We start from the raw sequence: 26035 nt of genomic DNA, 5'->3' as shown, positions 1-26035 counted from the left end.
ACAGCAGTTCCCAGTGGGGGCGTAGAGGTGGGTGGTGCGGGGATTGACTGCACAGGGTACGGAAGAATGTTCTGGAAAGATAGGAATGTTCTCCACCTCCATTGGGTTGGCACACGTTGTCAAAACTTGTCAAGTTAAACATTATAAGTGGGTGCATTTTATTGTAAGTTGTAATGCAAATTGTAGCTTATTCAACTGGAATAAACTTAATAGCCATATAGAAATACTATATTTGTTATAGAAAAGATATATGGGTCACTAAGGCCTTAAAATAATTAAATAGATTTAAATCATCTATTTTTTTAAAAAGATTTATTTATTTTTATTGCAAAGTCAGATATACAGAGAGGAAGATCTTCTGCCCGTTGATTTACTCCCCAAGTGGCTGCAATGGCTGGAGTTGTGCCGATCCGAAGCCAGGATCTCCGGGTCTCCCATGTGGGCACAGGGTCCCAAGGCTTTGGACTGTTCTCTACTGCCTTCCCAGGCCACAAGCAGGGAGCTGGATGGGAAGTGGAGCTGCTGGGATTAGAACTGGCGCCCCTATGGGATCCCGGTGTGTTCAAGGTGAGGATTTTAGCCACTAGGCCACGCCGCCGGGCCCTCTGCAAACTTTGAAGTACTCTTGTTTCCTTCTGTGTGCACTCTATGTGTAGAGTGATGATAGAAATATATTTCTTATTTTGTAGTAAGAAGCATTTACTTTTTATTTTTATTTTTTTTGTAAGAAGCATTTAGAAAACGTTTGAAATACTAATCACCAGATTTTCAAATGCATTAGCCCATCTCTGGCGTGACAGCCACCCAGACACAAGGTGTTGGAGATGCAAGTCCCCACCAATGTCCTTCTGCAGGGTTCCCCTGATCATATCTCATTGCTGTACCGCAGCGGGTCCGATGTCACTAGAGCATCTTGATTTTATCTGGGCAGCTTGCCAACCGCAGGCTCCTGTTTGCAAGAGGATTAAGCACATAGGAACACATGACAGGAAGGAGGGGAGCGGGCAGGTCAGTGTTCAGGCCTTCCTGAGAAGGTGTTAGCCAGTCGCGCCTCAAGTTGATGAGCCTTGCATGAACACCACCACACTGGAAAAATCCGAACGGTCTTACCCACAAGGAGCTAAGAGTTCTGAGTTCCATTCAAGAATTTCTGTTTCCCATTCGATAGGAAGTAAAGCGTTCTTGTAGGAGAATGCAGAAGCACACAGACTTGGTGCAAAAGAAGATAAGTGGTGCTTAGGGGTGCAAGAAGACACAGGACGGGGCATGAGTGCAGACCCCAGCAAGGTTAAGGCTCTTCTCAGCAGACTGGCAACAGCTTGGACACCGCCGAGCGCCCGAGGGTGGCTCCACTGCAGGGAGTGGAGGTCATGGGATCTCCCCATCCTTCAGAATTAGAAACATGCCTACTTCCTAATTGCTTAGCTGAGCTATTTTATTGTTTTGAAAGCCAGAGAGCCAGAGGTCTTCCATCTGCTGATTTACTCCCCAGATACTTGCAACAGCCAGGGCCCCCTTTATAATATGAGGAAACCTTTTCTTTTTAAAAATCTGTATTTATTTTTCATTTGAAAGACAGGGTGACAGAGAGAGAAGGAGAGACAGAGAGAACTTCCATCCACTGGTTACTCCCCAAATGGATTCAACTGCCAGAACATGTCAGTCTGAAGCCAGGAGCCAGGAGCATTTCCTGGGTCTCCCGCATGGGTGCAGGGGCCTAAACACTTGGACCACGCGCTGTTGCTTCCCCAGGCACTTCATCAGGGAATTGGATCAGAAAGTGGAGCAGCAAGGACACAAACTGGCACCCTATATGGGATGCTAGTACCACAGGTGTAAGTCATGGCTCTTTTTGTTTGAATTTTTTTAGACTTATTAATTTATTTGAAAGGCAAGTTTACAGGGGAAAAAAAAGAGGGAGAGAGAGAGAGAGAGAGAGAGAGAGAGAGAGAGAGAGAGAGATTTTCCATCCAGAAATACAGGCAGAAGTTCAGAATTCCCTCCTGGTCTCCCAGGGAGGGAGGTGAGCAGCCGGGACTCCAACTGGCTGCTTAAGCAGCTGAGGCACAGTCTAGGCTCTTTTATTTTTTTAAGATTTGTTTAATTTTTATTGGAAAGTAAGATATACAGAGAGAAGGAGAGACAAAGAGAAAGATCTTCTGTCCATTGATTCACTCTCCAAGTGGCTGCAACAACCGGAGCTGAGCCAATCCAAAGCCAGGAGCCCAGAGCCTCTTCCAGGTCTCCCACCTAGGTGCAGGGTCCCAAGGCCTTGGGTCATTCTTGACTACTTTCCCTGGCCACAAGCAGGGAGCTGGATGGGAAGCGGGGCTGCCAGGATTAAAACTGGCACCCATACGCCTGTGTCAGCCTGCACACATGCACTGTGGTTATGCAAGATGCTGACATTCAGGGAAACTGAGCCAAGGGAATATTGGCACTCTGTACTTTGCAATGTGTTTATGAATCTAAAATAATGCCCCTTACCCTCAAAAAAAAAAAAAAGAATTAAGAGTGAACCTAGTGTTGGGGAGATCTGTGCACTGCAGATAAGCAAGAATACAACAAGGACCAGGTCATGGCTCAGCAGGCTAATCCTCCTGCTCAAGCACCAGGATCCCATACAGACATTGGTTCATGTCTCCACTTCCCATCCAACTCCCTGCTTGTGGCCTGGGAAAGCAGTAGAGGACGGCCCAAAGGCTTGAGATCCTGTCCCTGCATGGGAGACCCAGAAGAAGCTCCTGGTTTCAGCTCAGCTCAGCTCCGGCCGTTCTGGTCATTTGGGAAGTGAACCAGTAGATAGAAGATCTTTCTCTCTCTGTATCTCCTTTTCCTGCCTTTCCAATAAGAGCAAATAAATCTAAAGTAAGAAAGAGAAGCAACCGAACCATCAAGCAAGAACACAGCAGTCCTGCTCCGGTACACTCAGATGGTGCTGGAATTCTAACAAAGACCTGACCAGGTACTGGGCACACATCTCGGGAACCGGATGTGTAGTTTTTTGTTGTTCGCTTCTGTGTTGTATGGAAGACAATGCAGAATAATGAGAGCAGTGTCTGACAGAACACTGAGTCTACACGTGACACTCCCAGCCAGGGTGACACACACAGCCCCAGCACACAGTTCTGCCTTCTCAGATACACTGCCTTGCTTCCTCAACAATACTGACTCCCTACAGGCTAGCTGGGGGTTCCTCGTTCTTTCTCATAAGCGCAACACCATTGCCATGGTAACTGTGATCCAAATATAGAAGGGTATGTTCTTTTATACCTGCGCATTTAGAATTTCTAAGAACTTTTTTTCCACTTTGCTTGAAAAGTACAGGGAAAGAGAGAGAGAGAGAGATCTTCTACCTGCTGGTTCACTTCCCACATGCCCACAAGCAACAGGAATGGGCCAAAACCAGCAACCCAGAACTCAGCCGAAGACTCCCACGTGGGTGGCAGGGATGCAAGTGCTTGAACCTGCTGCTCTGCAGGGTGAATGCTGCCAGAACGTGGTTGGGCAGTGGAGGGGCCTGGAGTTGAACCAGACACATCGGAGTGAGGTGTCGGTGTGCAAAGTAGCATCTTCACTGACATGCCAAAAGCTTGTTCCTATCTGTTATTTCAGGTTTTCTAAGAAACTAAGAGAGAGAGAGATTGGTGCTCTGTTGCTAGTTCGATCCCCAGCAACCAGAACTGGCCAGGCTGAAGCCAGGAGTCCAGGGCTCGTGAGCTGGACAGGAGATCCATTTCCTGACCCCATGGCTGCAGCCTCTCGGGGTCTGCATAAACAGGATGGCGGCCAGGACCAAGAGCAAGACCTGGGCCCAAAGCCCAGATGTTTAATGAGGGATGTGGTTGGCCTAACTGGCATTGTAACTGCGAGGCCGAATACCTACGTGATCATACACATTTTTAAGATATCACAGATTGTGGGCCCGGCGCGGTGGCACAGTGGTTAAGGTCCTCGCCTTGCACGCCCGGGATCCCATATGGGCGCCAGTTCTAATCCCGGCGGCCCTGTTTCCCCTCCAGCTCCCTGCTTGTGGCCCAGGAAAGCAGTTGAGGATGGCCCAAAGCTTTGGGACCCTGTACCCACGTGGGAGACATGGAAGAGGCGCCTGGCTTTGGCTCGGCTCAGCTCTAGCTATTGTGGGCACTTGGGGAGTGAATCATTGGACAGAAGATCTTCTCTGTCTCTGCTCTCTGTATATCCGCCTTTCCAATAAAAATAAAATAAATCTTAAAAAAAAAAAAGATATCACAGATTGTAAACGCAAGCCAAGCACGTTCCATGGCGCTGTGTAGCCTGCTCCGATTTGTGGATCAACTCCAGATTCTGCCAAAGCGTCAGTGACTCATTCCCAGGCAGATGTCTGAGCGCAGCTTACTCACGGATGGAAACTCCGGGTGCGTGGCTTTCCTCATTTGCAAAACAGGTGGCACACACGCCTCCCTCACGATCTTGTTAGATTCGGCACAGCACCCAGCACCTAAAAAAAAAAAAAAAAAGACATTGAGACATTGGAGGATTTATTTTTTTCAAGGTAATTTTTTATAACATCTGCTTCAGATGTCTTTTTCATTAAAAATCCTCCGCCAGCCCTCCACTGGACTCTGATGGAAGTGGCAGCCTGACCAAGGGTCAACCAATAGTTGGGCAGACATTGCAGAAAGCTTGGGTATGGAGCAGTGGACCTCTCCCAGGCCTCATTTCCGAGGATCTCATGGAGCCATCCCTCCTTGCCATGGCGGGGGGCAGGTGCTAGGGGACACCCCAGGACTCCAGGCCAAGCGGAAACCCCGCCCTTGGTGGCTCACACTGTGAGTTCAAGTGAGCAAGCTCACTTCCTGGATCCCCTGTTTGCTGTTCTAGAAAACTGAGGGGCCAAGAGAGGGGAGAGGTTGCCGCTGTGAGCCCTTAGCTCCGGACACGAGTGGGAGATGACCAGAGGCCAATGTCCACGCTAGGCCAGGGCTATTGGTGACTCGCCTAGGAGGCAGCCAGCCCCGGAAAGAGGTCCACTCACTCAGCTGCACCCTGATGGAGCTCCAACCGGGATGCTGGGTAGTGGGGGGTGTCAGGAGGCGTGGCCACGCTTCTCCGCCTCAGGCTCCTCCCCCTTTGCCCCCAGCACCTTGATTTGCACCTGTCTTGACACCAGTTCTTTTCCACACAACAACCTCAACACGCCCGGTATCTCTCACTTGCCCCTCCAACAGTGGTCTTCCTGAGCGGTGCTGGGCAATGCGCAGAGTTTGGGGGGGTCATTTCTGAACAGCACAGTAAAGGACGTTTTGTGGTTGAGGCTTGACCGTGGGATCCCTCCTGTGCCGGGTCTCATCCCCCACCCTTTGTCTGAGGCTTTGACAGAGTGGCAGGTGCCAGGAGGTGAGCTGTGCCCTCCCTGGGCATGTCCCTCGCCTCCGTGGCTCACAGGTCCCCTGACATGTGCAGTCACGCCCAGTCAGAATGAGATCACGGAGTGTCACATCCGCGGGTGAGAAGAAATGCTTTTCTGCTTCCCTTCCCCTTCCGGTCTTGAATTCTTTCACTCTGCGCCTAGGCACGTGCCCTTGACGCCGAGGGCATTCACGTAGGCGTGGCCACAGTCACCCCTGGAGAGGAACAGATGGTGTGGCGAGGCAGTGACGTAAGGGAGCGGGGCAGCGCGGCAGTCTAGTGGCCAAAAGTGCTTGCCTTGAATCCTAAATGGACGAGGCTTTGTGTCCTAGCAGCCCCGCTTTGCATCCCGTCCAGCTCCCTGTGTATGGCCTGGAAAAGCAGTCGAGGAAAGTCCAAAGCCTTGAGACCCTGTATCCCCGTGGGAGACCTGGAAGAAGCTCCTGACTCCTGGCTTCAGATTGGCTCAGCTCTGGCTGTTGTGGCCACTTGGGGAGTGAATCATCGGATGGAAGATCTTCCTCTCTGTCTCTCCTTCTCTCTGTATATCTGACTTTCCAGTAAAAATAAATAAATCTTAAAAAGCAAAAAAAGAATTGGTCCAGGATCGCTACCAGGACTCATCCACTCACTTAGCCAGGCCTCCCTGTGCACCTGCTGGGGCAGGACAGACAGCATCCCCGCCTTCAGGAGTCGACAGTCCAGCAGGGAAGCTAGGCAGCACACAGCATGAACCTGTCAGCACTGCCGTCTGTTACAAAGTCATGGGCACTTACTGATTAAGATGCTGGGTAGGATGCCCCCCTCTCCCACCTGGGCATACCTGGGTGTGAGACCCTGTCCTGCCCCTGATCTCAGCTCCCTGACAGTGCAGACGCTGCGAGGCAGCGGAGTTGGCTCAAGAAGCAGGGTTACTGCCTCGCCCAGCAAGTGGGAGACCTGGATTGAATTTCTGGTGATCCCAGGCTGTTGTGGGCATTCGGGGAGTAAGCCGGCAGGTGGGCTCTCTCGCTTTGGGCACGGGATGGGCATTGCGGCCCAGCCAAGTAAGCTGCCCTTGGAATGCCCACATTCCATGTGTCAAATTTCTGGTTTGAGTTCTGCCACCTCTGCTTCTCATTCGGCTTCCTGCTCACACGCCCTGGGAGGTCGTGCATGAGGACTCAAGTGCTTGGGTCCCTGCCAGCCGCGTGGGAGACCCAGCTGGAGCTCTGGGCTCCTGGTTTTGGACTGGCCCGTTCCTGGATGTTACGGGCATGTGGGCGAGTGAAGCAGCAGGTACTAGGTCTCTCTCCTTTTCTCTGTTTTCTCTGTATCACGCTGCCTTTCAAATAGAGGCGAGGAAAGTAAATAAATAAACTTTTTAAAGGAGTCATAAAATGTTGAGCAGGGTAGGCTTAGGGCAAGTGTTGGCCAACTACAACCGGCGTGCCAAGTGCCCAGTTCAGTGTGTCATTTGTTCTTGCACCCTAAAAATGGTTGGCACAGAGTCAGATGACTACTATGCTGTGGCATGCAGGCAGTATGTAAAAGGCAAATGCCAGGGTGTGTATACACAAAGTTCTATTGGTGCACAGTCATCTTGGTTCCCTATTTCACATCACTGTTTCTGTGTTAACACAATAGGGTGGGCCCAGAGTGATGGCTCAAGTGGCTAATTCTCCTCTTGCAAGCACCAGGATCCCATATGGGTACCGGTTCATATCCTGGCTGCTCTACTTCCCTTCTAGCTCCTTGCTTGTGGAATGGGAAAGCAGAGGAGGATAGCTCAAACCTTGGGACCCTGCACCTGCATGGGAGACCTGGAAGAGGCTCCTGGCCCCTGGCTTTGGATCAGCTCAGCACTGGCCACTGAAGCCATCTGGGGAGTGAGTCAACAGATGGAAGCTTTTATCTCTGTCTCTTCTTATCTCTGCAAATCTGTTTTTCACATAAAAAAAAAAAAGATTGGCAAAAAACACACAGTGCATCAAGCTAAAATAATGCCCAGTTTGCCCTTCTTCCACAGATCTCCCCCTCCAGCTTAGGGTATCTGGAGTGGTAGTGGTGGTGGAGTGTGGTGTTCTGGCGTTTCTCATTGACGGGGCTTTGGGTTTAGGGGACAGCCGGAAGCAGTGTGCGTGAAAGTGAGGAGTATGTCAGCCTGTTTCCACTGACTCCAGTGAGGCCCCCAGGCTGGCGCTGGGCACTTTATGAAGAGAGATTGGGGGCGGGGGGGATAACCGGTTTGGAGGCGAGAGCCCAGACAGCGCAGCCCAGGCTCCAGAGTGGGGTCCCTGGGCCGTGTGACACTGTGGCTGTGATGTCACGGCGAGAGAACATGATGAGAGGAGGCAATGACAGGACACAGGAGAGAGAAGGGGGCTGGCTGGTGTCCTGGGAGAACCGAGCGAATCCCTTCCCAGCACAGTGTCCCTGATGACCTCAGGCCAAGGATGGCCCAGGTGAGGGTTCCCAGGCCTCCTGGTGGGAGTGTGCCTGATGTGTTCACGGAGCTATGCCTGAAGCAGAGGGGATTCTGGGGCTGGTGGGGAGATGTGAAGGGACAGAGACGGGGCACCCATGTTTTATGAGCTTCCCTTTGCGGCTCCGAGGGAGATGGAGTTGCAGAAGGGCTCAGAGCCAAGCGAGAGATGGGTCCGACTCAGGCATTAGAGCTCACCCAGGTTGCAGGTGAGGACAGACGAGGGGGTAAGATGGGAACAGGGGCCCACCCCAGAAAGGAGAGGGGGAGTGGGGGCTGTGGGCATGAGTGAGATGGGCAGGCTCTGGACAGATGCGAAGGGGGAGCTGACAGTCTTCCTCACTCGCGCTCTCCTACACAGAGGGCAGCGTCTCCTGAGAAGCTGAGCCGCCCCCAGCTTTCCAGCAAGATGCCCAGGGCTCTAGCCCCAGCTCTGCTGCATACCAGCCATGTTCCGTAAGCTGAATGACGCAGTCTCACTCTCTGGCCTCGATTTACCTATCTATATAATGGGTCCATTAACAGGGCAATGCATCAATGAGATCATTGACCCAAAGCACAGACAAGGGTATCTAACATGCCAGGAGCCACTCCCCCACACATGGCAGCTCTGATCTTGAGGCCCTGCCCCCCAGCTGGGACTACAGGACCTGTTGGCCCAAGTCGTAGTCTCCTAGTGTCGGCTGGAAGGAAGCCGTCTCCCCATCACTCCTCCCCTCCTACACCCAGCTAGGCCAGTGCACATATGAAAGACAGCCTTGCCAGATCTGTTTCCTCCTTATCTGTAAGGTGGGCTTCCAAGATTCCCCTCCCAGCCCGCCAGGGGCCCCCCAAGGGTGTACCAGGTACCCGGCTCAGATGCCTGTGCTGGTGCCAGCAGTCACCAGCAGCACCAGCTACCTAGGTGTGCTGCCACCTTTCCTCCAGCATTTTGTTACAGCCTTTTTCAAGCTCTCAGGAACCTAGAAAACCACGCTTGCAAGAAGTGTGGGTGCAGCTGCCACCCAATTTCTATCATTAATGCTTTACTAAGAATGTTTGGCCACGCAAAAGTTGATGCTTCTATCTATCCATCCATCTTCCTTCTAATAATGAATGTCAAATCCTGATCCACTTCTGTGAATATTTGCAAAGACTGGGTTTATACTGAGTCCAACTTTAGTGCCGTTCTTCGTTCAACACATTCATTCATTCACCAGCCTCATCCTCACAGCTCCGCAACAGGCGTCAAGTGCTCAGGGTGGGACTCCCGCTTGACCTTTGCTTTCTAGGTGACGAGGATGAGGCACAGGAAGGCCAAGGCCCTTGGACTAGAGGTTGGAGTTTGGTTTGACCTTGGCCCATCAGACTCTGAAGTCCTGTTTCTTCCCATTCATGCCATCTCTCCTTCCTCAGACTGGGCCAAGTTAGCCACACAAAGGGTACTGCCAGCCAGAATGGTTAGGGTTTAGAATAGAGTAGTAACCTGGAATGGCAGCCTAATGGCTAAAGTCCTCACCTTGCACGTGCCACGATCGCATACGGGCACTGGTTCATGTCCTGACAGCCCCACGTTCCATCTAGCTCCCTGCTTGTGGCCTGGGAAAAAGCAGTCAAGGACAGCCCAAAGCCTTGGGTTCCTGCACCCGCATGGGAGACTTGGAGGAGGTTCCTGGCTCCTGGCTTCAGATCGGCGCAGCACCAGCTGTTCCAGCCACTTGGGAAGTGAATCATCAGATAGAAGATCTTCCTCTGTCTTCCCTCCTCTCTGTACATCCGGCTTTGCGATAAAAATAAACAAATCTTAAAAAAAAATTTTTTTTAATAGACCCATTTCTCTTCATTTTTTCAGCAATGTGCATTGATAAATTGGAGTATGTTAAAGCTGAAACTTTCTGTTCACTTAAAAATGCCACTATGAGCGTGAGAAGGCCAGCCTGAAAGCAGGAAAATATATTTACCATACATCCAGCAAATGGCTTACACCCAGCACACGAAGAGTAAATCCATTTAAAAATGGACCACCCAACAGAGAACAGAGTGAGACACTTGAACAAGCACCCCACAGAAAGGACACCCAAGCGGTCCCTATGCAAATGAGAAGATGCTCAACTTTGTTACTCATCGGACAAACGCAAATTCATACTACACGTTGTTGCTTCTACTCCACACCCATCAAAATGACTAAAAATAAAATCCCTGACAGTGCCAAGTGCTGGGGAGGGTGGGGAACCACGGAAATGTTCCCTCATGGCTGGTGGGAGGAGAGGACTCTGTGACCAATACCTGGGGAAACTCCTTATCAGTAACGACTACAGACAAGCAAGACTAGAACCCGTGACCCAGACATTCCCTGGTTCATCCTCAGCATGTGCATGTATCTATCGCCAACAAAGTATGTGTCAGGATGAGAAGGGGAGCAGCACTACTGGGCGCCAAGAAAGACAGACAGCACCAAAACGTAAGCAGGAGCACAGCAGCGGTGTCGCCACACCACGGACAACGCTTGGCAATGAGAAAGAATGAGGAGCAGTGCTGTGTCCAGCCCAGATAAATTTCACAATCCTGTTGCTAAGTGAAAAATGTTCTTCCTATCACATGCAAAAATAGGGGACGTGCAGCTACTGCGGCTGGGGAGGCAGTCTCGCTGTGGACTGGGTAGTGAACCCCAAGTCCTGTCCGAGTCAGTGCAGTGCTGTCTTCAGGACAAAGTGTTGGAAGGGCAGGAGGGATTTAGGAAAAAGTGATAAGTAAGGCTTCAGGTCTTCACCCCGCAGTGTTGACTGCTATGAAACGTTTATGTGGCCTGTCTTTTTTGTTTTTCTGTATATATATAAAATTTCCTAATGAAAAGGTTTGAATCATCTAAAATCAACTTACAATAGCAGGCTCATTGTAGCCGCATACAAACTGGGTAGACCAGATGTCTGGGATATGATGCTCATGAGGAGAGCCAGTTCGTTTTGTGTTGTTTTTTGTCTTCAATGGCTTATCTTTGTAATCTTATTTAGTCCTCACATCATAGTCCTGGGAGGTGGTGACTGTTATCATACCCAGTTGCAGATGGAAAAATTGAGGCACTGTGGGGTTAGCACCAGGAGTCTTCCAGTGTTATCTATGGGGGGTGTAGGAGGCTGAGCCTGTGGCCCTGGTATCCCATATGGGTGTCCGTTCATGTCCCAGCTGCTCCACTTCCCACCCAGCTCCCTGCTTGTGGCCTGGGAAAGCAGCAGAACATGGCCCAAGTCTTTTGAGCCCTCCCCCTACATTAGAGACATGGAAAAAGCTCCTGGCTCCTGGCTCCTGGCTCCTGGCTCCTGGCTCCTGGCTTTGGATTGGCTCAACCCCAGCTGTTGTGGCCATTTCAGGAATGAATCCATGAACAGAAGATCTCTCTATCCTTCTGTCTGTAAAATGTTAAAGATATTTTAGCGTGATCTAAGGAGCCTAAGGGTCCAAAATCCTTTTTCTGGTGAGGGTGAGTTCACTGCTATTTTTGTAACGACACTAGATACGCTTGCCCTCTCTTCTAGAAAGGCTACCTGGCCTGTGATGACATCACTACTCTGCTAGCACCTGACCTGTTATGACGTCATTGCCTGTGATGACATCACTGCTCTACCAACCAAGGTCATGTTTACATGAGCGTTCTTGTGTTTCAGTTCTCAGTAATACAAGATGCAGGCTACATGGGGGGGGGGGAGGGACCCTCAATGTTTTTAAAGTAAAATGCCTTAAAGTGAAATGTTTGGGAAACTCTGATGTTGCAATTTCGCACTTGCTTCTCTCACAAGGGAAGGCACAGATATTTTCAATTTTCAAACATCAGCCACACATTCATCAAAACCCTGAAATTGCCAAATTGCCTCTGCTTTCAGAACACCCAACACAGCTGCCTCCCGCGTTTGTCAGGCAAATATTTGTGTCTCCATTGCTCCCCGGCGGCAGTTCCTTTCGTAAGCCGTGTTTGGCCAGCCTGCCCTGGCTGTTTTAAAACACACACACACACACACACACGGGTTAGGAACCTTCCAAGCAGGGAGACCACCAGGACAAGAAAGTGCCATGAGGCTTATTGATGGATATCTGGACAGTGATTGGAGAAGGGTGGGTTTGGCTAGGAGCTGCCTTAGTTATTTTCTGAACTGTAAAGGAGATTGGAAGATGGGGACCAGAATCAAACGACAGAAAATACTCTTAGGCACACACACTCGAGCGGTACCGCCCCTACCCGATCTCCCCCGGTCTCTGAAACCCACCTAAGGATGGGACAAGTGAAACCCGGGGACCTTCCCGCAGTCGCCCTGGCGCCCGTCCAGACCTCGGGGCGGATCCCGCAGTTCTGGCATCAGCAGTGGCACCCACAGCGCAGCTGGTGCTCGGCCAGGCGGGTTCGCCGCGCGGCCGCGACCTGAGTCCTCACAACAGCCCGCGGGGGCAGCAGGCCGAGCAGCCCGTTTTACAGGTGAGAAAACCGAGGGCAGACCAGGTTGAGCAACCCGCCCTGGGGCGCGCGGCTCACCAGCAGAGCTGGGGCTATGTTTTCAGGGTGACTATGGGAGGACAGGGTCCGAGGAGGAGGAGGTTAGGTTTGGAGAGGGAGGAAACCAAGGGGCTAACCAGGAAAGAGCAAAGCAGGAGCGGCTGGAAGAAATGGGGACTCCCAGGGTGCGCGCACACCTGGGAATGGGGGGACGGACTCCTCCAGGGGCGGGAGGAGGCGTCTGCGCTTTGAGGTCCCCGCAGCTGAGGAAAGGGACGCCGGGAGGGGCTGGGGGGAAGGAGGGAAAGGACTCGCGCAACCTTACCTGCCCTCCCGGTGCTCACCTGGTGGCCAGCTTGGAGGTGTCGGCAGCTGCGGTAGTGGATCTTGCGTCTCCGGGCCCCCTGCTCGCACCCCGCCCTGGAGGTGGGGAGGGGGGCGGGTGGCAGACAGGTGGGCGTGGGGCGCCAGAGACCGGCCTGACCTGTGGGACCCGGGGCCCCAGCTGTCTGGGGTGTCCGTCACCTGGAAGCAGCCGAAGCTTCCGGGGCTGGGACGGGTTGTGGGCGGCAAGAGGCCTCAGCACCAGCAAAGTCATAAATACTGCGGCGGCGCTGGTCGCCAGGGGCCGGAGACGCGCGCGGGCAGCCGGCGCCCGGGAGGGTGAGCTGGGGACTGGAGGGCGCCTCTCCCCACCTCGTCCCAGCTCCCCGCCTCTCTCCCCACACCTCTCCGGAGGGTCCGGGGTGAGCTGGAGCAGGCGTGGAAGGGCTGGATAGTGTGTGCGCAGGGTCTGGGTTGCAGGTGATTGGGATCCGGGATGGTTTGGCGGCGGGTAGTGGGGCAGGATGAGGGCGCTAACAGCTGGAGGCAGTTCTGGGGCTGGGCAAGGGCGCACTCAGCGGGCAGGGTGGATGGGGTAGGTTTGGGGTTGCTGAGATCCACGGGGAAGGCTTTAGTTGAAAGTTAGAGGGCCAAGTGGCTTGCTAAGGAGCGGGAGAGAGGAGAAGGAACACCAGGAATGTCTTGAACCCCCACCTCCACCCCACTCACCTTTTCCAAACCTGCTCCGCGGGGCGGGGGCCAGGCCCCGGGGTTCCATCACATGCTGGCTTCCTTGCCGGCTGGTTCAGGTTGGCACCTGTGCTTGACGAGGCCGGAGGGGGCAGCCGCGAGTTTCGCGAGGTGCTGAACTGCCAGCGCCGGCCAACCAGCCGGCGCCACTCCGCAGCCGTCCTCGCGTTTGTTTTTCTCCAGCCATTGCAGAACCCACCTCCTCGCCTCCGCCGCAGGGAAGCCCTCCTAGCCTCTCCCTTCCCCGACCAGGGACTGACCGCCGTGCCAGATTTCCCTCCTCCTCCAGCCAGCCTCCTAGCCCCCTTCCTGCTGCTCCGAAGGAGTCTGCGATTTCATCAAGTCCTCATACACCCTGCTCTGCGCCCCCTGCCCTCCCCTACCACCATGCACCCCCTTTCTGGCTGGCATCGCCACTGGCCCTGCTGCTGGCTGCTCCTCCTTTCCTCTCTGGGATGCCAGGGGGCCCCAGACTACCCCAGCGCCATCCCAGAGCAAGTTCACCTGTCCTACCTAGGTAAGTGTCTCTCTTGGTGGTGGTTGGCTATGGAGGGACCTGGGAGTCCAGTGTGCATGGCGCCCTAGGCTGGGGGCTTCATCTTCCGGAAGCCTCTGCTATGCTCCTCTGGGACATGGGGTCCAGGCAGCTGTGGTTGCGTGGGAAGGGGCCACAGCGACCAGTCCAGAGTGAGTGCTTTCAGCCCTTCCAGAAGGGGGCTGCTGCTTGCGGGCCCTGTCTGTGGTGTCATTGCTCTGCCTCCCGCCCCCCCCGCCAGTCACGTGGGCAGCCCAGGTGGGCTCCAGACCCTAGATCGTCAAGGGGATGGGGGCAGGGAGAGCTGAGACTCTCCCACCCTCCACAGCCAGGCTGCCCATGGGTTTGAAGCCCACCGTGCCTGCTGTGTGGCACTGGGTGAGAGACTTGCCCGCTCTGGCCTTGGCCTGCTGGTGAGGGCACTGGAGCAACCACCAGGGCCCCTCGTGGTGAGGAACCGTGAGGTGCTGCCAGTGAGACAGCACGACTGAGCTGGCCTGTAGGAGCACGTGGGTCTCTGAGTGCCCTCGTGCTGCGCGGAGCCCCTGAGGACCTCCGAAAGATAGCGTGGGCCTGAGCCATGTCTGTGTTAGAAATGGAAACCAAGACGTCAACAACTCTGCTTTTGTTCCGTTGGGTAAAATGAAGCACAGTAAGTTTCTTCTGCCTTACCGTGCATGCTATTTTTGAAAAGAACCGTTTATTTGAAAGGCAGAGTGATGGCAGGAGAGAGGAAGAGAGAGAAGGAGAGAAAGACACTTCTGTCCACCGGTTCACTGCCCCAAATGTCTGCAGCATCAAGGCTGGGCCAAGCTGTAGCTGGGAGCCCAGAACTCCACTCAGGTCTCCCACGTGGCTGGCAGGGACCCACCTGCCTGAACCATCCTGTGCTGCCTCTTAGGGTACACATGGACAGGAAACTGGACTCCGAAGCAGAGCCGGACACACACCCAGGCACCCCGATACTGGACTCAGGTGACCCCCCCGTGGGTGCCTCTGGCGCGGGGCCCAACACATGCACCGGAATTTGAATTGTGGGTAGGATGGTAGAGGCACCTGCGGTCCTTGTATTGAAACTTTTCATTTCACACTCATTTAAACTTAGCAGAAAGGTGTCAAAAATAGGACAGAACCTTCTCGTCTTACCTCGCTCCCTCTCCCGTAATGTTAAACGGCTTAAGGTAACCACTGTGTCTACAGGCAGGAAACTACCCTTGGAACAATGCTGTTAACTGACCTAGCCGCCTTATTCAATGGCCACCGCTTAAAAGATGTATTCATTTATTATTATTATTATTATTTTGAAAAGCAGATTTATAGAGGGGAGAGAAAGAGGGACGGAGAGCGTTTCCATCCGCTGGTCCATTTCCTCCCAAATGATCACAATGGTTGGAGCTGAGCTGATCCGAAGCCAGGAGCCAGGAACTACCCCCTGGTCTTCCACATGGGTGCAGGGTCCCAAGGACTTGGGCCATCTTAGGCCTCTTTTCCATACCACAGGGAAATGGAGCAGCTGGGACACAAACTGGCGCCCCTGTGGGATGCCAGCTCTTGCAGATGGAGGATTAGCCTGTTGAGCTCCCATGCCGGCCCCAATTTCCATGAGTTTTTAACATCTGCTTTCTGTTCAAGAAACTGCATCTCCTTAGCCTGCGGTCATCTGCCAGGTTCTCATTCTCACGCTCCATTTTAAGATGTTGGTGTTTTTGTGCACCGAGCAGTCAGTTCCCTTATGGGGCTTGTATAAGGTTTTTCATGATTGCAGTGAAGTTACACCTTAGGAGCCAGACAGCCTGGATGTGGTGCTGGGCCCTTTGGGGCACTTGCCAGGAGAGGATTGGTCGATGTTGCCCACAGTGTAGCCTTGTATGCCGTGGACCCTGCTTGCTTAGCTCTGGTCTTGCTTATTTGGGACATGAGAAGATGACTTCTCAAATGCCAGGTCCCGCGGTTCTTGGCTGCCGCAGTAAGGGGCATGGTGTGTGCCCAGCGACAGCCTCTTTCTGCCTCTTTGAGACTACCCTGTCCCTCTTATTGATGATTTGCATTATGAATTCATGGAATTATTTTTTCCTCCATGGGTGGAAAGCTAAGCTTGCACTGATTTATTTCTGCTGCCCTTGGCATCCAGGCTTGGTCTCTTGGAATTCCATCAGATGGACTTCTGTGTTCTTTCAGCGAGTCATTCCTGCCCCTCGCCTGGGAGTGGCACGCTGTGCCATGCTCCACAGACCTCAGTAGGCAAAACGGGGCTGTACAGGAGTGTGTGCTAACATGCAAAGTCACATATCTGTATTACCCATGTCTCTGCCGAGACACTAAATGCCATGAAATTGATGCAGACACCTCTGATTTCTGTCCCTTGGCACCTGCAATACATTACTGGTGCTAAAACCAAAATCTGTGGATACCCAAGTCCCTTCTATAAAATGATGTGGCCTTTACAAAAGAACCCAGATACTTCCTTCTGCGTAATTTAAAATCACTGTTACAAGAGAAAGAGAGAAGAAAGCTAAAGAGCAAGCCATCTCTCAGGCACTGGTTCATTCCCTCCAGGTGCAGTGCTGGGACTGGGCTGGAGTCAGCAGCCAGGAGCCAGGAGCCAGGAACACCTCCCAGGTCTCTCCCATGTAGATGGCAGGAACCCAGTGAAGTGTGCCAACCGTGCCGCCTCCTGGGGCCTGCACTGCCTCCTAGGAAGCTGGTGCCAGGAGCCAGAACCGAGCTCCACATTGGGGCACTCCAACATGAAACGTTGGCACCTGAAGTGCAGGGCAGAATGTTGGAGTTCAATGAATCAGAGCGAGATGCCAAAGTGAGGGAAATGATTTTAATTTCTAGTCCAGGGGGCAACCTCTAGCCACAAGCAAGAAGCGCTTCAAGTGCAATAAGTGTGGGGTTTTTATAGTAAGAGAATCAAAATCTACGTGATAGTGAGCAAGTACATGATTAGGGGCTAAGAGTGACACAGAACAGAAAGCATGCGACAGGAATTTACAACGTGCAGGCTTGGGGTTCCTGATCATATCTCTTCAACGCAGAGAGTAGTAAAACAGCTTGCCTCCAAGGGAGCTGTCTTTCCCGTAAATCTCAAAATTCCAAGATTCTCCCTATCTCCTTTCTGCCTCTTGGTGTTTCAGGAAACATGAGCTTTTTCTCATAACAGGATGTAGGCGTTTCTTTGGAGATTCCAGACTTCCAGAAGCACACTCACCTTTATCATTAGCCCTGTCAGCAGAATGCCCATTCTCTTCCCATACACTTTAAATCATCTCAAGATGATTCCACAAGCATCACATGACGACACTTCCAGAAGCTCATGGAAGATGGAATGACAAGATGTCGATTTCCGGTGCAGAATTAGTTTTTGAAATTTCTGCGATTGGGCAGAGGAGTGTCTTTAAAAAGTTCAGTGGAAATGCATGTTCTGCTTTGAAAGGCAGAGTTATGGGACGGAAGGAGGAGTAGGAAGAGAACTCCCCCACTCACCGTTTATCCCCCAACTGGCCACAACAGCCAGGAATGGGCCAGGCTGAAGCCAAGAGCCTGAATCGCCATTTGAATTTCCCATGTGGTTTTGGGGCCCCAGGCACTTGGACCATCTTTTGTTGCCTTCCCAGGTACATTAGCAGGGAGCTGACTTGGAAACAGAACGACCAGGGCTTGAACCGGCACTCATATGGAATGTCAGTGTTGCAGGCAGTGGTTCAATTCCCTGTGCCTGATTTCAAATACTAGGAGTGGAGGTGGGGATCAAAGTAAAGTGTATTCCATTTTTCCATGGAGTCCCCTTGGACACTATCAATGCTATGTAAGCAGCTGTAACGATGTATTGTTGAGGGAGTCATGCCCTGGTGAGAAAGTCTGTGTGAGTTTAGCACAGATGTGATAGAAAATTTCCCCTCTGCAGTTTGCCATCTGCGGTTGCTTGGATCTGGGGCATGGACTGTCCCACCTGGTGTGTTGGTCCTACTGTGCGTACCAAGTAGGTTCTGGACCATCTGCCTGGCTCCCTGCGGGAGGCACCTGCTGCCTGGATGATAACATTTGTGCATAGCTTTTATTTTTTGTCTTTGGTTTGCTGTTTCCCTCTGGGATGCTGTGATGCTAACTGTTCTGTGATAGTGCTTGGTGCACCTGTTGCTACCCCGTGCTGAGCTCCCCCGACACACTGGCTTCCATTGATTATTTTTTAAGATTTGTCTATCTTTATTGGAAAGGCAGATTTATAGAGAGGAGAGACAAAAAGAAAGCTCTGTCTGCCGATTCACTCCCCAAGTGACTGTGACAGCCAGAACCGAGCCGATCCAAAGCTAGGAACCAGGAGTCTCTTACTGGTCTTCCATGCGGGTGCAGGGTTCCAAGGTCTTGGGCCTTCCTCTACTGCTTTCCTAGGCCACAAACCGTGAGCTGGTTGGAAAGTGGAGCAGCCAGGACACAAACTGGTAGCAATATGTGATCTTGGCACTTGCAGGTGGGAGATTAGCTGATTGAGCCATTGTGCCAAGCCCTTCCATTGATTGTGTGTGTGTATGTGTGTGTGTGAGAGAGAGAGAGACTCCCACCCTCACGCTGTGGGTAGCAGTCAGGATTACACAGAAGGAGACATCATCTTCCTCCTCTGTCCTCAGCTTCCCTGTCCCCAGTCTCCCTTCACATGACCCATCTCCCAGCCCGTTCCTCTAAGAAACCCGGCTCTTCAGTTGCTCGAGCAGCCTTTCCATATGTTCATAAAAAGTGGAATTAAAAGATAAGATTATTTGGATGTGCCAATTTTTAAAAATCATGCATTTTTTTTTCATAATACACATTAAATTTTGAAGACCCCAATATATGTATGACTTTAAAAAGTTTTATCACCCATCTTCTATTTTTAATTTCATTTTCATGAACTTTTCGAAGGAACCTTGCATTTCTTTTGCGCCAAAGAGCAGATCTCAGCATATTTCTTACTGTTTACTATGTCCAGGGCAGCTGACTGTGTGACTATACTGGTCCATACTTGGCTGTTTTCGTTTAATAATCTCTCCTGGAAATCACTGCATAGCAGTTTGGAGAGCTTACCCTCACTTTGTTTTTTTAAATTTTTTTAAATCTCTTTGTGTGGGTGTTTTTAAAAGTCGTTGTTCTATCTATGGGTACTGAGGCTATTAGCTTTATTTATTTATTCATTTTTAATTTTACTTCAGAGAGAGATTTTCCTTCTGTTGGTTTATTGCTCAAAAGTCTGCAACAAGCCTGGTCTGGGTCAGGCTGAAGGCAGGAGCCAGGAACTCCCATCTGGGTCTCCCACGTGGCTGGCAGGGATCCAAGCCATCACCACTGCCTCCCAGGGAAGGCATTTGCCAGGAGCTGGATGCCTGTGGGAAGAGGAGCCAGGACTAAGCCCTAGCCCTCCTGTTTGGGATGCCTGCATCCCAAGCTGTGTCTTACACCCAGTGCCCACCGCCCAGCTGCATCAGCCATATTTCTCAATTACAGCAGGTGCTGCCAGGAGCCATCAAAGGCAGGTGCATTTTTGAGTTGTTGGAGGAAGATCTGGGGCCCTGAACATAACTCTACACACTAGGCAGCCCGATTTTTGCAGTCTGATTTGGTTGCTAACATGGAGGAATCTGAAGCTTTCTCCTGGGATAGAGGAGGTCTCTGTGCACAGAGGCACCTGTGTGGCAGTCAGAGCCATCCCCTCGTGAGTAGTTCCTGTCATGCTGACTGAGAGGCTCTGCTGTGTGATGGCTGGCTTCGTCCCTGGTTGGCCTGCGGTCACCTGCGTTGGCAGCCCTTGAAAGGTCCCATGTGGAAGCAAAGCCTGCATGAGGACATCCTAACACGGAGGGTCCCAGCCATTTCCTGGCGCAATGCTGACCACATGGGACACTGCCCCAAGCGCTTTAGCCCTAACAGCTCTGTGTTTTTCTCCAGCAGCATTTGAGAGGCAGAAAGAGAGACAGAAGGTCCTATTTGCTGGTTTACTCCCCAGATGCCCATCATGGTAGATGAGGCCAGGCTGGGGCCATGGCTGGCACTGGGAGTTCATTCGGGTCTTCCACACAGGGGAGCGGTCATCACCTGTGCCTCCTAGCAGCTGTGTTAGCCAGGAGCCAGAGGCAGGATTTGAACCCCAGGCACCCCCATATGGGAGCCCGTAGACATCCACCTGCTATTGGTCCATTTTTCAGATGGAGAAACTGAGAACCAGAGAGGTGACTTGACTTGCCCAAGGAATGCAAATTTGGGGACTGTCAGAGTTGAGACGGGATCTGCCGCTATGCTACTATGAAATATCCTAGCTGCTTCTCTCCCCAGCACGCATGCGCACCTGCCTCACTGCCCTGCACCTCACTTCCACCCCCATTCCTTTCTGCGCAGGTGAGCCGGGCTCCATGACTGTCACCTGGACCACCTGGGTCCCCGCCGGCTCTGAAGTGCAGTTTGGGCTGCAGGTGTCGGGACCCCTGCCCTTCCGTGCCCAGGGCACGGCCAGCCCGTTTGTGGACGGGGGCATCCTGCGGCGGAAGCTTTACATACACCAGGTCACGCTTCGGCGGCTGCGCCCGGGGGTCCAGTACGGTGAGAGGGTCCCGGGCCAGGGCGGTGAGGGCAAGCTGGGAGATGAGGGATGGATTGCTGGACCCTGGGCGAAGGGCAGCCTGCTGTGGCTGATTCCTTTGCTCTCTCTGCAGTCTACCGCTGCGGCAGTGCCCAGGGCTGGAGCCGCCGCTTCCGCTTCCGAGCCCTGCAGCACGGGCCCCACTGGAGCCCCCGGCTCGCGGTGTTCGGGGACCTGGGCGCTGACAACCCCAAGGCCCTGCCCCGCCTGCGCAGGGACACGCAGCAGGGCCTGTACGACGCCGTGCTGCACGTGGGTGAGGCTCCGCACCAGGGTGCACCCAGGAAGGGGAGGGGACAGGGCCTGTGGGTGGTGTGAGCTGGGTGGGGGTCGCGGGGAGCATGCTGGCCCGGACCTGTGAGTGGTGTGAGCTGGGGGGTCACGGGGAGCATGCTGGCCCGGGGCCTGTGGGTGAGCTGAGGGTCGCGGAGAGCACGCTGGCCTGGGCCTGTGGGTGGTGTGAGCTGGGGGTCGCGGGGAGCATGCTGGTCTGGACCTGTGGGTGGTGTGAGCTGGGGGTTCATCGGGAGCATGCTGGGCCAGAGCCTGGGGCTGCCTACCCCACTAGTGGCCCTAGGCCATCGGTGGGCAAAGCAGAGCCAGGTCTGGTTCTCATTCTCCGCCTGCTCCCCTACCCGTCCCCAGGAGACTTTGCCTACAACTTGGATGAGGACAATGGCCGCGTCGGGGACAGGTTCATGCGACTCATCGAACCCGTGGCCGCCAGCTTGCCGTACATGACGTGCCCGGGCAACCACGAGCAGCGCTAGTGAGGCCAGCGGGCTGAGGGCGGGGCCTGCGGGGGCGTGGCTGTGTCGGGGCGGGACCAGGGCGGGGCCTGTGGGAAGGACTGCGCTGGGGGCGGAGCCTGCGGGGCGTGGCTGCGGCGGGGACGGGACCAGGATGGGACTGCACCGGGGGCGAGGCTGTGGTGCGGTGGGGCTCTGTTGGGGCGGGGCCAGCGGAAAGGCGGAGCCTTTGGGGCGTGGCTGCTGCGGGGGGCGGAACCTGCGGGCGTGGCTGCTGCGGGGGCGGGACCAGGGCGAGCCTGGGATGGGGCGGGTCCCGTGGGGGCGGAGCCGCGGCGGGGGCGGGATATGTGGGCAGGGCTGCGGGTGGGCGGGGCTCTGTTGGGGGCGAGGCCTGTGGGCGAGACATGGGCGTGTCCTTTCGGGGAGAAGCTGGGGCTGAAGTGGAGCAGGTGGGCGTGGTGCCCTCAGCCTTTCCCCCCATCTGCCTCCTGTATTCCAGCAACTTCTCCAACTACAAGGCTCGTTTCAGCATGCCTGGGGACACGGAAGGCCTGTGGTACAGGTGACGCATGGGCCTGACATGGAGGGTGGGAGAACAGAGGAGATCCCTGCACTCTGACCTCTGCCCTCTGCCCTCTGACCTCTGCCCTCTGCTCCCCTCACCCCCTCCCAGCTGGGACCTGGGTCCTGCCCACATCGTGTCCTTCTCCACCGAGGTGTACTTCTTTCTCCACTACGGCCACCACTTGCTAGAGAGGCAGTTTCGCTGGCTGGAGAGTGACCTCCAGGTAGGCGGGGTGGGGAGTGGGGAGCCCCAGCAGCCCCTCAGTCCCCCCCGCTGCCCTCCCCATCCCTTACTCAGGGCCTTCTTTTCTAGGAAGCCAACCGGCAGCGGGCAGTCCGGCCCTGGATCATCACCATGGGCCACCGGCCCATGTACTGCTCCAACGCTGATGTGGACGACTGTACCCGGCATGAGAGCAGGGTGGGGACCCCTTCCCCGGGGCAGGGGTGGGGGCTGCAGCAAGCCCCCCTCACTGCCCGGCTCCTTTCACCCAGGTCCGCAGAGGCCTGCGTGGCAAGTATGGGCTGGAAGACCTTTTCTACAAGTATGGTGAGTGATGCTCTCCACTGCTCCCAGACACCACAGCCCCGAGCCCTGAGCCCCCGACCTCAGGGCCCTGACGCCCACTCACTCTGTCTCAGGAGTGGACCTGCAGCTGTGGGCTCATGAGCACTCATACGAGCGGCTGTGGCCAATCTACAACTACCAGGTGAGGCACGCCCAGGGGGCTGGGGTCTGTGTAGTCGGGACCCCCCCCACACCGGGTCTGGCCTGGTGTGATGTCCCTGCCCCCTTGTTCCTGTGTGTAGGTGTTGAACGGCAGCCGTGAGGCACCCTACACCAACCCCCGAGGCCCTGTCCACATCACCACAGGATCCGCGGTGAGTGGAGTTGGAGGGGGTGCAGAGCGGGAGGGATGCCCAGTCGTGTGTGCATTTGTTTTTGTTAAAGAAATGTTACCTTTTTAAAAGATGCATTTATTTATTTTTTTAAGATTTATTTGTTTTTATTGGAAAGTCAGATATACAGAGAGGAAGATCTTTCGTCCATTGATCCAGTCCCCAACAGGCCTCAATGACTGGAGCCTCTTCGGGTCTCCCACACGGGTGCAGGTCCCAAAGCTTTGGGCCATCCTCGACTGTTTTCCCAGGCCACATGGCAGGGAGCTGGATGGGAAGCGGGGCTGCCGGGATTAGAACCGGAGCCCATATGGGATCCCAGTGCATTCAAGGCGAGGACTTTAGCTACTAGGCTATCGCGCTGGGCCAAAAAAATGTTACATTATTTTGTTTATTTTCATTTTATCTGAAGGGCAGAGACAGACCAATGGAGACAGATTTTTCCATCCGCTGGCTCACTCCCCCATATGCTCACAGCCAGGACACCACGGTCCAGTGTGGGTCTCCCATGTAGGGGGCAAGGGCTCAAGTGCTTGGGCCATCACCTGCTGTGTTCCAGGGTCTGCACTAGCAGGGGGTTGCAGCGCAAGCAGAGTAGCCTGGACTCAAACCCGGGCACTCCGGGACATGGTGTGGGCACCTCGAGCGGTGACTTCACTGCCTGCCCTGATTGTGGTAGGCCGGCCCCGGGGCCTCGGCTTTACACAGTGGCTCTCACTGAGCTCTCAGCTCAAAGACTGCACGCTCCTGTCACCAGGCCCACTGTACAGATGGGAAGACAGAGGTTCAGACGGGATCCCAGGTGTGCTCAGTGACAGCGTCTGAGGGTTCCCCTACTGCTATAAAAAAATAACTATAGCATTATTTTAAAAACTTTTTATTTTATTGGAAAAGTGAGAGAGAGCAAGAGGCAGCAGAGGCAGAGAGAGAATCTTCCATTTGCTGGTTCACTTCCCAGATGCCTGCTGACAGCTGGGCCGGGGCTTGGCCAAAGCCAGAAACTGGCAACTCCGTCAGTGTCTCCCATGCGGGTGATGGGACTAAGTTATCTGAACCAACACCTGCTCCCTCCCCAGGGTGCACATTGACAGGAAGCTGGATCTGAAGCGGAGGTGGGACTTGAACCTGCGCACTTCCAACGGGGCTGCGGGTGTCCGCAGGGGCATCTTAACAGTTGCGTGGAGCATTTGAAAGCCTTCTCTGCTAATCCAAATGAGGAATTGTCTTGAGAGAGATGTGTCACTGTGTCACCCACTATTTACAAATTGATTCCCAGCCTCAATGGCCCTCAGAAATACCTGGGCAACTTGGTTCCAGGGTCCCGCCCTGCCGGAAGGACTGCCTGTCTGGACTGGACACCCCTGTGTGGGTGTCAAACCCTGCTGCTTGGTCATCAGCTTCCCTCCCAAGCCCTGCCTACAGGGGCCTGCCCATTTCCCCTTGGCTTTTCATTTTGTTGCGAATTTCAAAATTCATTTCTGACCTACAAAAAGGTTCCAAAAGCCACACAGAGACCTCCCAGGGCCCTCACTCCATGTATCCCACAATGTGACCGTGTAGCCTCGTTGGCTTTCGTCTCCTACCCCTTTCTCCATTTTATTCTTACTTTCATAAGATAGGCCGCCCTCTGGCCCTATCTGTATTTCTCAAAAATGCCCCCAAAGCCGTTCTGTTCCATCGCTACAGCGTAGCTATCAACTGCAAGTAGCTGAGCCTGGGTATGCCAACGTCATCTCTCTCTCTCTTTTTTCTTTTTTAAGATTTGTTTTATTTTATTGGAAAGGCAGATTTATGAGAGAAAGAGAGACAGAGAGGGAAAAAGTCTCCCATCCGCTGCTTCACTTTCCAAATGGCCACACAGCCAGAGCTGGGCCGATCCGAAGCCAGGAGTGCTCCCCGAAGCTGACCGCGCTCCTCCCCGCAGGGCTGTGAGGAGCGGCTGACGCCCTTCGTCATCCTCCCCCGACCCTGGAGCGCTGTGCGCATGAAGGAATACGGGTACACGCGGCTGCACATCCTCAACGGGACCCATGTCCACATTCAGCAGGTGTCCGACGACCAGGTCAGCGGCCGAGCAGCCAGGCCCTGCGTGTTCTGCAGCTGGACATGTCCCTGGCCAGGATCTGAGCTCTTTGAGCATCGGTTTTCCCATCTGTGAAATGGGGTGGTGATAGATGATTATGTTTAAAGTGCTGAGAACCCTGGGGGGCAGGGCTTGGTCAGCTCGACAGGGGAAGGGACACCCTGGTGGGGGAGTGGGCCCAGGACAGTCTGAGGTGTGTGTGGTAGGGGAAGCTTCCCGCTGGGTAGAGCTGGGCGGTGGCAACTCCTTTGTTGTTTTTTGTCGTTGGCATTGTTAAATGAGTGTCCCGGAGCACCTGCCTGGCGCCCAGCCCTGGACAAGCTGCTGGAGCCTCAGCAGCACTTGTCAGCCCCACGGTGGCCCCACAACACCCCACGACAATCCTACACCCGCAGATTTTTCTTTCCACTTCACAGGAGGGCTCAGAGAGGGCACAGTCTGCTGCAGGATGGCAGGCCTGGCGGCTGTGCCCCAAGGGTCGCTATTTGCAGTGCAAATAATTCCCACTTACTCTGTTGGGAAGACCTGGTACATTCTCTGGTGACCCCGTGTGGGCTGCTCCCTAGGAAGTTAAGCTTCCTGCCCCAGGACACAGCAGGGAGGGAGGCGCCAGGAGGGCCGGCCCCTTCCCCAGGGCCTGACAACCCGCAGGAGTCCAGGAGAGCACCCGGACATTGAGGTCAGCCTCTCCACCTTTCTCTGACTTGGTTCCTTGCAGGATGGGAAGATCGTGGACGATGTGTGGATAGTGAGGCCCCTGCGTGACCGGAAGCGGTACCTCTAGCGACGGGGGCCGCTCTCTCGAGGAGCCCTGTGTCCTGATGCCTTGGCAGGTGTCAGCACTGCTGTCATCGCCACTGAACACCGCCCAAGCATGCCCTGTGGCGGGCCGGGACGACCGTGCAGGAGGGCAGGGCCTGGGACCACCCGTCAGCTCACTGCAGTGGCTCCCTGGACTCGCATTTCTGCTGGGGGAGCTGCCTGCCAGGCCTTGGGGTCCCACAGGTGGGCGCAGCCGGCAGGGCAAACATGGCTTGCCAGCAAGGGATGCTCACGGCTTCTTTACCTGGACCTGGCCCTCAGTGCATGAAGCCTGCCTCCTACCTCAGTGGCTCTCGGAGTAGCTTCCCAGGGGCCCCCTTGTGCCTCAATTCCCCAATCAGGACCTCACCGACCGCTGTGGGCCACCTCACAGACCTC

General features: G+C 54.1%; 1 protein-coding gene across 1 annotated transcript; it reads left to right on the top strand.

Annotated features, from left to right (window-relative positions):
- Window positions 1–13778: 13778 nt before the first annotated feature.
- ACP7 (acid phosphatase 7, tartrate resistant (putative)) lies at window positions 13779–25619 on the top strand. The gene is made up of 12 exons (XM_040976617.1): window positions 13779–13908; window positions 20296–20496; window positions 20610–20792; window positions 21182–21305; window positions 21788–21850; window positions 21962–22076; window positions 22166–22273; window positions 22348–22402; window positions 22495–22562; window positions 22663–22734; window positions 24677–24814; window positions 25554–25619. The coding sequence occupies exons 1-12, from the start codon at window positions 13779–13781 to the stop codon at window positions 25617–25619; spliced, it is 1323 nt and encodes a 440-aa protein (XP_040832551.1).
- Window positions 25620–26035: the final 416 nt, after the last annotated feature.

This window comes from Ochotona curzoniae, unplaced genomic scaffold (genome assembly GCF_017591425.1).
Source record: "Ochotona curzoniae isolate NIBS_2020 unplaced genomic scaffold, NIBS_Ocur_1.0 contig_2699, whole genome shotgun sequence".
NCBI classification, from domain to species: domain Eukaryota; kingdom Metazoa; phylum Chordata; class Mammalia; order Lagomorpha; family Ochotonidae; genus Ochotona; species Ochotona curzoniae.
This window is presented reverse-complemented; position numbering and strand designations above follow the sequence as displayed.